General features: G+C 41.5%; 1 protein-coding gene across 6 annotated transcripts in view; it reads right to left on the bottom strand.

Moving 5' to 3' along the window:
• The window catches only part of myo3a (myosin IIIA), a 169642-nt gene that overhangs the window by 42098 nt on the left and 114918 nt on the right, over positions 1-12626 (bottom strand). For all 6 annotated transcript variants that reach the window (XM_037536677.1, XM_037536673.1, XM_017705496.2 and 3 more), the window contains 5 exons: positions 6600-6698; positions 6370-6484; positions 4449-4575; positions 3459-3669; positions 2213-2360 (listed from right to left, as the gene is read on the bottom strand). In XM_037536677.1, coding sequence (XP_037392574.1) covers positions 2213-2360; positions 3459-3669; positions 4449-4575; positions 6370-6484; positions 6600-6698 — 700 coding nt within the window. The remainder of the gene's footprint in view (positions 1-2212; positions 2361-3458; positions 3670-4448; positions 4576-6369; positions 6485-6599; positions 6699-12626) is intronic.

Below are 12626 nucleotides of genomic sequence, written 5' to 3'. Positions count from 1 at the left end.
TAAAGCACATCATCAGAAGCAATTTGTCAGTGTCCTGATGGTTTTGTTCTAAGTGAGCAAGCAGACTGCTCAGTAAAGACAGTGTGTGTGTGTGTGTGTGTGTGTGTGTGTGTGAGTGTGTGTGTGTGTGTGTGTGTGTGCGCATGTGCATGCGTGTGTTTCTGAGCTGCACGGTGACTCAGCCCAGTCCTCGTTCTCAACTCTGACTGCCTGCATACAAAGGCTAAAACCCCAGGAGCAAATGTCTGCCCTTTCCAACCTTCAGGTAACCATGTTCAACACACAAACACACACACACACACACACACATAGCTACAGGACACACAGTTACATGCATACTCACACAAACATGTCCAAGAAATCTAATTTCTGGAGTAGAATAGAACATTTAGCCTTGGGTAAAGTCATCCAGCAGCCATGTGGGCAACTTTCATTTATTTATTTATTTATTTATTTATTTATTTATTTTCTGTTGGGCAGCAGCACTGCTGAAATATGACCCATGGGCCTTGCAAAAACAAATGTATTTGAGAACAGAACAGGGACAGAAAAACAGAGGAGAAGTCATGTCCTCGTGTGTGCCAACTTACAGAAGCCTCAGAGAGTAAAAAAGACACACACACCGAAATAATGACAAGTAAGAATATTATAGAATAAAACGCACTGTACTATACATATACACAAACACACACACACACACACACACACTGTATATCGCTGCTGTCAGAACAAAACCTCATATCTCCATTTTTGTTGTTTTTCAGTTCTTGACATAATTTGAAAGTGCCTGTTGTCCTTTACATTGTGTGTAAAAATGATGTATGGATCAAAAGAAACATCCCAAAATGACTTGGAAAAAATTCTGGTTCCATTGACTTACATTAAAAGTAAAGAAGGTTTTTTCCTTCTCCTGTAAAGTTACCATTTTGGAAGTACGAGAACACACACACACACACACACACACATACACACACACACACACACACACACACACAAAGGCAGTCGTACGATACAGATAAGTAATCTCAATCCCGTTGCCATTTTATGTATTTAATTGTGATTGTTTGCATTTTTCTTATTCTTTTCTTGTTACAGTGGAGGCTCTTGAGGGGAACCGGAGCTTTCCACTTTGTTGTTGCTTTTGTTTGTTTGCTGCTCAATGATTTACCTATAAATGTCCCACAAACACTGTCCAGTGTAGTCTGCCGAATTACTGAAGCAGGCATCAGTGCTCTGCTAGTACAGCATTCTTTAGACCTGATGTACTTCAGTCATGAATAAATTCACAATGGCAGAAACTGGAAATAACTTTTATCAAGAAAGGCCAGCAATGGAATTTTCCATTTAAAAGCAGGATTTGAATGAGAGGGTTACAATCATGAAGTCAGCGCTGCAGCTGAGCCTCAGCCTGCACTTCAATGGATGGTTTAAAAGATACTTAGTGGCTTTAATAATATAATTATTATAAATATTAACACCTTAACCTCGACAGCACTAGCGTCTTTTGTCACAGTCGAAACAAAACCTCGTATCTTCAAAATGTTAACTTTACAGGAAAAGGAAAAAACATACTTTACGTTTAATGTAAGTCAATGGAACCAGACGTTTTTTCAAAGCCGTTTTTGGGTCATTTCTTTTAGTTCATTCATTATGAAATTTACACACAACGTAAAGGGCAACAGGCATTTTCCAAAAAAAAAAAAAACATTAAAATACAATGTTTTCTTCTGACAACAGTGATATACTTCGTTGAATAAAAGCATGAGCATTTACAAAGTGTCTAAAGCAGGCCATCAAAATAAAGTGGTACCAAGTATCCAGATGAACTAAAGAGTTTAGTTAATAACACTGCAGAGTGGCACAGTGGATTGTATGTGGGTGTTTCTCCCCTGACTGACCCTTATTTAGCCTGATTTATGCCAGGTCCAACAAGGGTTACACTAAAGCACCTCTAAACATCTGTCCCCTCAAGGCTCCACTCACTCACTCCTTTAAAAAAATGAATACATTCTGCCTTTCCCTCCTCCCTCTCCACATGTCAGGATAACTGATGATGCACTCTCATCACTTAGATGGAAAGAAGTTAACTCCAAGGAGAAAAGTGAGGGAAAAAAAGTTGAACAAACGCTCCTGTGAGCCACAAAAAAACCTCATGCACTATTCATAATCGGAGGAGACAGCTATATCTGCAGCGGGGGGATGAACGGAGTACCTGCTCCCAGGCGAATATGTGCTGATTGAAGTAGAACTGAATCTGTTCGTTGGCGATGTTAATGCAGAGCTGCTCAAAAGAGTTGCGCTTGAAGTTCTCGAAGCCGAAGATGTCCAGGATGCCGATGTTCAGATCCTTGTCTTCCTCTCTGAATGAAAGGAAGAATGAGGCAGGGGTGATTCAGTGGGGATGAAAGACTATGGCAGAAGGTTAATAAGAAGGTTTATGGCAGATCATTATCATAGTTGCCAGGCATACACTGGTGCCATTAATCAGGCATTATGCGGGCATATTAGAGGCATTAGAGGAAAGGAGATGGTTTGGAATGCAGGTCTGATGGCTTCTTTAAACGGAAACCACTCACCTTCACCTTACTGCCTCATCATCTCTCCAACAAAAATAATAATCATGTGCCCATTTAATGCTTTACTGCACTTCTCTCATCATTTTCCCATTTCCGCTTCTCTCTTTCACCTCTTTCTCTCTCTGTCTCTGTATCGGTTGGTCTGGATTTCTGGGGCTCTCTATGGCTTTGTCTCACTCTGGCTGTGTTTCTGAAACTACACCCTATTCCAGAGCTTTTTTCAGGTTCAGGTTCAAAGTATAATATCTGTGGTGGGTAAAAGCCAGAAAGACAAAACACATAGCCAAGTAACACTGATGTGGTGGTGGTGTGTTCGTGTGTGTTGTGCTGATCTGAGTGGATCAGACGCAGCAGTGCTGCTGGAGTTTTTAAACACCTCAGTGTCACTGCTGGACTGAGAATAGTCCACCAACAAACAGTGTCCTGTGACCACTGATGAAGGACCAGAGGAGGACCAACACAAACTGTGCAGCAGCAGATGAGCTGTCGTCACAGACTTTACATCTACAAGGTGGTAGGAGTGTCTAATAGAGTGGACAGTGAGTGGACACAGTGTTTAAAAACTCTAGCAGGACTGTTGTGTCTGATCCACTCATACCAGGACAACACACTAACACACCACCACCACGTCAGTGGTACTGCAGTGCTGAGAATGATCCACCACCCAAATAGTACCTGCTCTGTGAGGGTCCATGGGGGTCCTGACCACTGCAGAACAGGGTAACAGAGTATCAGAGAAACAGATGGACTACAGTCTGTAACTGTAGAACTACAAAGTGCAGCTATACAGTAAGTGGAACTGATAAACTGGACAGTGAGCGTAGAAACAGGGAGGTGGTCATAATGTTACGCCTGATTGGTGTATATGGGTGTCTCTCTCACCCAGACGGGTTGTCAGGTCTCAGCAAAGAGTTGATGCGGTTCACTATCCAGCTGAAGAGGCGTCCATACAGAGCTTTTCCCATGGCGTCCCGCACCTCCGTGGCTTTCTCCACTGTGTTTGACCGGACAATGGTCTCACCCCTGGTCACCACACAGTGAGAGGTCAGCGCCTCCTGCAGCTCATCCGGACGGATGCACAGCAACGAGGCGGCTATGGAGAAACACATGCAAAGACTTGTATTTAGCAATACATTCAAAGACACACATTTCTGTAATATTTAATATCAATATGCAGCTATAAATGCAGCTATTATGCCATTTCCACAGGCTTATATAAGGTTTACTCTTGAGTACCTGCCTAGCCATTTAACTCTTAATTGTGGTGCATTTTCACCTGCGGTCTTTAATCGTGCTTTTTTAAGCCTGAAGCTTAGCCCTTTAAACTCTAAGAGGCCATATGACCCACCACCCATATAGTATCTGCTCTGTGAGGGTCAATGGGGGTCCTGACCGCTGAAGAACAGGGTAACAGAGTATCAGAGAAACAGATGGACTACAGTCTGTAACTGTAGAACTACAAAGTGCAGCTATACAGTAAGTGGAGCTGATAAAATGGACAATGAGTGTAGAAAAAGGAGGTGGTCATGATGTTACGCCTGATTGGTGTGTATGCTGCCAATGGTAGACAGGACTTCAGAGCTGGACAGCCCACCCTGTGTGGGAGAGCTTAAGCAACAATGAGGGGCTCCTACCAGATCAGGTCAGATCAGGCGTTCATGGATGATGTGCAGAGGTATCTAAAGGTCAGCTCTGAAAGGATTGCTGAGGTGGCGAAGTGACAGTGGACTAACTGACCACTTTACAAAACTAGCACACTAAGAAGCTAACGAGGGGCTAATCTACCTCTCATAGCACTGACATGCACTCAGACACCAGGCCTTGCACCAAAACTCTTCATACTGCAGCACTAGCAACACCAAGCTAACTCACCACTCTCCAGCACAGCCATGTTAATGATGTTGCTCTTGTCAGTTTGATGCTCAGAAGCCACTGAGGTGAACTCGATGTCGCCAGCATTTAGGATCGCAGCAAGGATGCTGTACACACTCCCCAGTTCCTGTGAAGATGAACAACATCAACAACGAAAAAAAAACAACTTGTATTCTTAGACTCAGGCAGAAAGATAAGGATAAAGATGAATGTCACTAAGCAACTTATGCTTGTCATTTATTACACAGGTGTTCAATAGTTATGTATTTGGAAAAGAATATGATACAATATGAATTTGAGGCTCCCAGCTGAACGGATTTTTCTGCCCAGAACATCTCTGCGAGTGTTCTACAGCAGCCAGTCACCAGTGGGGAATTTGTATGGCTGTCTTTTCCATTAGGTGAAGGCCCCACTGCACGTCATGTTCCATTACATCATGCCAGTCAGACTACTGCCACTCACAGGCCCACGCTGAGCCCGCTCCCATTCCGCCTGAGCAATGGCAAAGCCGAACTGACGTTTCAGAGACGTTCCACGTTCTACTGCAGTTCACATTTTCCTCTGTCTTTGCTAGTTTAGATGGGTGCTTGTCTAATTATGTCTTGTCTGGTGGTTCAGTTTCACCAGACTGGAAGACAAGACTGTCCTACTTGAAATGAAATCTTGCACTGGCAAAATGCACCACTATAAAACTGGAACCCAGCATCTTCTGCCTTCTACAGACATGGGTTGAAGGAACTGACTTCACACTGCACACCTTAAGGCCCAATCCCATTTCTCATTTTCACCCCTGTCCTTTGTTTGCGAGTGTTACCCTCCCCTTTGGAACGGAATTTTCCCCTACAAAATGGGAGTTAATCAAAACACTATTTCATTAACAGGATACTTAGCGGTAGGCAACACTGCCAGAACGCAACTGCAACATTTAAGGTGGAACAGGAAATTTAGCTAGCTAGCTATTTAGACATCGGCAAACTACTAGTGCTTTTTTATGCTTACGAAAAGGACCATAATACGCTGAAATGGCACCAAACTAAAACAATCATGGTTATCATATTTTTAACTGAGAAAATTCTTAGTGTGTTTCTTTGGTCTCTTGTTCAGCCACCACACCGGTTTGTCTTATTTCCTCATAGCACTCCGTTTGGAGTGAGTCTCTAAAAACCTCTGTTTGGTGGGCCATGTAGATTTAACACTTTGCCCTATCCCTCTGTCTCAACAGAAACCGGGACACCCTACCTCTAGACGTGAACACACAAAACGGAGGGGTAGGCTAAGTGTTAGGGGTGAGGGCCTGTTATACTTGCACTGGGACACCATTCTGGGAACAAAAATCAGGATAGAACAGCTTAGATTTTGAAATCAAGATATTTTTACGGTTGTTTCATATTGTTTTCCTAAGCATGTTCCTAAGTTCTTGGGCCAAAAACGAATCCACCCCCTTCACTAGTGGAAAGTCATAGTGCTGCAGGCCCGGACCACCCGGTCTCCATGGTAACAAATTCTGCAGCAAGCCATCAGTGCACTTTCCATTTGTAAGAACAGTGATAGCGATATATTCTCTAATGAAAGGGATTGGTTTCTAGCCTCATCAGACCTTGGTGGGATCATTTGAATCTAATTTTGCCTGTAACTTCATCTACTGGGTCTACCAGGTAGCTTTTGTGATAGCCAAACTATGTACTAGCCAAGTATATCAAGTACTATTCCTTTTCTTCCTTTAAACACCTCATTTAATACATCCAGCGCTTAGTTCTGTCTAACAGACTGAAGTTTTTCTGTATGGCTCTTTATTTGAAGCTCTGTTGAATCTCATGCTGATGCAGAAATCGCTGCTCATTGCTCAGATTAGCATAAAGAAAGGATTTATCTACATAAACAAAAGATTATTATTATTACTGCAATTATTGCTGCACAGTACCTCAAGAGTGAAGCCAATCACTTTAAAACACTGTTCTACTGCCTCAAACTGCTCCTTGTAGAAGGCACTGCCCACAATGTCAGGCACGAGTTTGATGTGTTCATTCTGCAAGTACCTGAAATTGCAGAAAACAGCAGAAACCTCAGCAAGAGACTGAAATGGGAGTGTTTTAGTAGAAGAGGTGGGATATAAATAAACCATTGAGAGTACAGCGCTCAGCGGGAACCTACTTTGGAGTTTTACTGTCAGATAGCTTGTAGTGGGCAAGCTTCTTTCTCTCCGCCAGACCAGCGTAGATGTAGTAGAAAATATGAAAATTGCGCTCTCCGCTGTCAGGGAACAAATAAAAACAGGGTACAAAAACTCATAAGATCATTGCCAGTTAAATATTAAATCAGCAGATCTGTGTATTATACATGCAGTGCTGTGAAAGTCTTGGGCACTTGACAATTTGATTTAATAGGCTGCTTATCTGGTCAGTAAACATTTGTTTGCTCAAAAAAACATTAATAATAAAATAAATACAAATAACATTAAGACAAGAAGTGGTGATTTTATGTAGGTCAATGTGTTTGTTTAACCATTTCCAAACTTCACCTCATGACAGCCCAGAAATGATTGTAGTTATCATCCAATTCCCGGTTTAGATCAATCAGTCCTTCATTAAATTCAAGCAACCAGGAGAGCTGGTGATGGAATTTATATATGCAGGACCACCATGGACCCTCACAGAGCAGGTACTATTTGGGTGGTGGATCATTCTCAGCACCGCAGTAACACTGATGTAGTTGAGGTGTGTTAGCATGTGTTGTGCTGGCACGAGTGGATCAGACACAGCAATGCTGCTGGAGTTTTTAAACACTGCGTCCACTCACTGTCCACTCTATTAGACACTCCTATCTTGTCGGTCCACCTTGCAGATGTAAAGTCAGAGACGACAGCTCATCTGCTGCTGCACAGTTTGTGTTGTTCATCCTCTAGTCCTTCATCAGTGGTCACAGGACGCTGCTCACAGGACGCTGTTGCTGGATATTTTAGGTTGGTGGACTGTTCTCAGTCCAGCAGTGACACTGAGGTGTTTAAAAACTCCAGCAGCACTGCTGCGTCTGATCCACTCGTAGCAATGCAACACACACTAACACACTACCACCACATCAGTGTCACTGCAGTGCTGAGAATGATCCACCACCCAAATAGTACCTGCTCTGTGAGGGTCCATAGGGGTCCTGACCACTGAAGAACAGGGTAACAGAGTATCAGAGAAACAGATGGACTACAGTCTGTAACTGTAGAACTACAGAGTGCAGCTATACAGTAAGTGGAGCTGATAAAGTGGACAATGTGCAATGTGACAATGAACTAACAAGCAAAACTGAGCCTAGTGTCCGTTCATCCTATCCTACATATTTTAGCTACTAGTCGGCTTTGCACAGGACAGAGCCTGAAATACAGGGAAGAGGCAGGAGAAGAGAACAGACATACGCTTTTCTGCTGAACACAAAGGAAAAGGAAAATGCTGTGAACTGAAAGTCCACCGCAACCTGCGTAAAACTGCACAGAAATACAGGCTCGTATTCCAGATTGGGCAGATTTTGAGAACCGTGATAGGATAAGGCTATTAAAAAACCGGCAAAATCCAGTCACAGACTGTTCAGTGCAACATGCACAATGAATACACACAGAGTATTGGGTAACACTTTATTTGAAGGCTACCTACATAAGGGCTTCATAACACATTCATAAGCACTGAATAATGTGTTTATAAAGCACTACTCGAACATTTATTAAGTGCTTATGTTGGTTCTCGCAACCTGACATAAGATGTTTTATGAAATAAATGACATTGTACTGACATAATATGAATAAATGTTGAACATTGAATTTACAGCACTAAACATTTAAAACACTAGACATAATTGCATCAATCATCTTATCGATGCCATGGAGCGAAGAGGGGGTGGTTTCCAGGCATATTTCACCTGATATTAATACAACGTCATCTTAAGAATGCTGACATAAATAGTTATGTATAGTGTTTTAAATGTTTAGTGCTGTAAATATGTTCAACGTTTATTCATATTATGTCAGTACAATGTCATTTATTTCATAAAACATCTTATGTCAGGTTGTGAGAACCGACATAAGCACTTAATAAATGTTCAAGTAGTGCTTCATAAACACATTATTCAGCGCTTATGAATGCGTCATGAAGCCCTTATGTAGGTAGCCTTCAAATGTTACAGAGTATTGTTTGGTCATACACAAGGACATCTGGTTTACTTGCTACCTATAGTTTCAAACATAATTCAGGAATATAATTTAAAAATGGGATATCCTGAATGTTTCGATGTTAGTAGAGGCAGTCGTGGGCTGGAGGTTGGGGAACTGGCCCTGTGACCAGAAGGTTGCCAGTTCGATCCCCAGTGCCGACAGTCCATGACTGAGGTGTCCTTGAGCAAGACACCTAACCCCCAATTGTTCCCCGGCCCACCGCTCTGGACAAGTGTGCTCACTGCCCCCTAGTGTGTATATTCAGTAGTGTGCATGTGGTGTTTCACTTCACGGATGGGTTAAATGCGGAGGAGGTATTTCCCCATTTGTGGGATTAAAAAAAAAAAGTATCACTTAATAATGGTTCAGCGACCAGGCCTGTATCTCCATATAAGAGGCTTACTGGTGAGTAGAGAATCAATCACTTGCTGCTACCATTTAGCTTGATAGTCCTCTGGTTCCTGTCAGGCACAGCACAAACCAGAGCCGGAATCAATTCTGAGGTTCTGAGAGCTGTAGCGATTTTAGCATGCAGTTTACATCAGACAGTCTGTGGGCAGAGAGCAACAGACTAAAACTTGCTGAAATATAACAAAAAACTCTTTTGCAGTGCACAACTCGCACCTCAGACCGCAGCATCTGCTATTAGAAACAGTCCACATTCGCAAGCTGCTGACAAAAAAACGTCTCGCAGATCTTCGTTTCACTCCGTTACTATCTTAGCATTATTTATTATATCATTATCAATATCATATATCATAATCACTATTATATTTATTATCACTGCTGTGGTCAATATCACAAAGCCACTTTAAAATATTTATGTATGCTCTCTTCTTAGATTATCCTCTGTCTAATATATTGTACATAGCTGAGAGTTGCCTTAAATTAGGCCCTCCTGTTACTGTATACGCTGTGTATATTTATTATATTTCTGTTATGTAGTTTTGTTTTAGTATGTTTTTAATGCTGCCCTGCTCTACACTCTCAGAAATAGACGTACTAAACTGTCTCTGGGTCAGTGCCGCTCTCGTCACTGGGGCGGTTCCCTCAAGGGTACATCCCAGAACCTTGAGTCAGGGAACGTAACTGTCCCATAATCCACTGAAATGATATGTTCTGAGCTGTATTGACTCCATACACCCCTAACACCCCCCCCCCCCCGTCTCACCTCTAGGCTTTTATTTTATTGTTCTGTTTTATAACATTCAGTTATGAAAAGATACAAATACATTTTTCACCTGGAAAAAAAAAATATTTAAAAGTGCACAGCTGGACCTTAAAACCTCTGCTGTACCTTTGAGGTACATTGACATTATTTGTACCTTGGCGGACGAAGAACGTACCTGCACAGAACCTTTACTTCTAACAGTGCAGAGCGATTACCTGAGCCTCACCACAAGCACTTCAATGCATGAATGTCCTGCAGGTTGTGAAAATGACAAACTTGAAACCTGAACTTTTTTTGTGCTGATGGCAACTAGTCGACTGCTTTTTGGAGCAACTTGCCTTCTAGTAAAAATGAATAGTTGCGCAATCCCTAATTCATGTTCATGTTGCCCTTTTCTGCTGTTTAAGCCGCTGATGAGTCATCTGCACATGGGCCTGATATAAATATACAAAATAATTACATTTATAGCTTAGCCATTTTTAAAGAAAACAAAGATTGGCTCGGTATTAGTCGATACGAGCGTTTCGGTATCCGTATTGGCATCAGGAAAAGTAGCATAGTGCCCTCTTTACAGTATGTATTATGGTCCTACAGGAACAGGGTTAAAGAGACCAAGGTAACACTTTATTTGGATGGTCCACCGCTTTAAGTATAATTGAACTAAATATCTATTAAATGAAACAAAGCTTCACATTCAGTATAAACTATTTTATTCATTCAATTCCTAACCCTAATCTTAACCTCAAGGCAAAACCTACACCTACACCTACACCTACTCCTAACCCTACTGTGGTTGATAATCAACTGAATATCACCAGAAAGCTCGTTAATGATTAAAGTATCTGTAGAGCATCTATAGGGGACCATCTAAATAAAGTGTGACCGAGATCTATACTGGACAGCTCCGATTGCCTAGACAAGCGAGTGAATGTTCACAACTGCAGTCAACCTAATTCTAAAAGTAATAAAGCTCGTGTTGAGATCAGTACATTCCAGGAACGTAACAAGGCTCTGCATAATCAGCCCCCCTCAAAGTGCAGCTTCTAATTACTGTGTTTTGCCTCTGTAATTATCATTGATGTTTTTGCCTTTGCATCAGAGATTTCATTTCGGAAGCTAAATGAATGGCTAGATTGATTATGCTATTCAGATCAGCCTGTACTGAGTCATTTTAAAAAGGCTTCACTTTAAAGACAACTTTATAACTCGAAAAAAAAAAATCTTTTTAAATAGTCAATTTTCTCCCCCACATATATTTCAGGCACCTGAAGAGAAACTCTCTCCTTGGGTCAACTCTATCTTTAGGGGCAGTACACTTTAAGCTCACAACAGTAAAGTCTACAAAGCTCCAGCCTTCAATCGAATAAGAAATAATCTCATTCCCTCGACCTCCATCACTCTCCAGCCTAACTGACAGAGACAGAGGGAGGCAAGAGAGACAAAGGCTGAGAGAGAAGGAGGAAGGATTAACCTCAGTGAGGTGTTAGACGTCGAAAGCTTAACTAAAAGAACCCAAACTACTGGTGGTCTTTTCCACAGGCGTTCTTCAGCCCCTTTGAGGGGAATTCTACTCCACTGTTTAAAACAATTTTAAAACAAAATGAAACGGTTCACAGTGGTGGTGATAGGAACCAGACGTCTGAAGTTCACTACTAGAGCTAGGCCTTCAAGTTCAAGCAGCAAATGTCAAAACTTGGGAAAAAGTTTTTTGGTGGCCCCCTTATGGTAATTCAGTGGTATGTCAGTGCTAAGATAATGAAGATTCGCATGAATACTTCGCTGCCTAGATTGTTCTAGATTCAATTTTGTTGCCTAGATTGTTCTAGATTAAACGCAGATGTTTGACAACTGTAAAAGACATTTCATGTTTTATTTGAAACTTGTAACAGACATTAACATACATTTGCTTCATAACAGTGAGTCAGGAAAGAGTCCTGACACAGAGGTGCTGCTGTTTTACATTTCTAACAACTGACTGAAACCTGGTTAGACTACGGCACATGGTCAGTGATGTACCTAGAACCTTAAGAAGACCTGGAGTCTTCCTGTTCCCATCCATTGTAAATCAACACATAAATGGTTGATTCCACTGTCCTAATTATGTTGATGGTCAACCAGACATGACACATTAGGCCTTCAGTTCAGTTCCTGAAGTCCTAACCAATGGGAGAGCTAGCTTGGCTGTTTCCACTTAGATACTGTAGACGGAAAACCTTGATTGAATCATTTCCCACTTTCTAACCCCTTTGATTCCAACTAAAACTTCTATAAATAAAATAAAGAGAATCAAAGCAATACTTGCATAAGCTATATACCACAAGGACGATGCTTCTATTAAAGAAAAAATAGCTAAAATATACCGACATGTACATTTTTATTCCTCACAGATCATCAGGTCTTCTGTGGAGGTCTAGAAGGGGTCCTCACTGTATTTTTTAATATAGTAAAGAGAGAGAGATGCATGCAGGATGGTGTAAGGCAACATACTTCCCAAAGAAAACGTTCTTTCTAATCCTATTCTTTTTTCTATTTAATAAGGATTAACATCACGTATTAAAACTCACATATTAAGACACACGTAGGTTCACTGGTGGTTTGTACAGTAAATAAAATGTCTATGTTTGTTGTGGACATTGTGCCCCCTGGTTCCCATCACAACTGTAAAGAAATCTAAGTCAGTAAGCTTCTCTACGGTGAACCGCTTCACGTCGAACCACTCGGAATAACTTTGGTTGCATCTCAACCACTGAATTACGCAGAAATGAAAATAAATAAATAAATCAATCAGTGGAATTCCCCTTCAAACTCAGTATGT

The sequence above is a fragment of the Pygocentrus nattereri genome, chromosome 3 (assembly GCF_015220715.1).
Source record: "Pygocentrus nattereri isolate fPygNat1 chromosome 3, fPygNat1.pri, whole genome shotgun sequence".
NCBI classification, from domain to species: Eukaryota; Metazoa; Chordata; class Actinopteri; order Characiformes; family Serrasalmidae; genus Pygocentrus; species Pygocentrus nattereri.
This window is presented reverse-complemented; position numbering and strand designations above follow the sequence as displayed.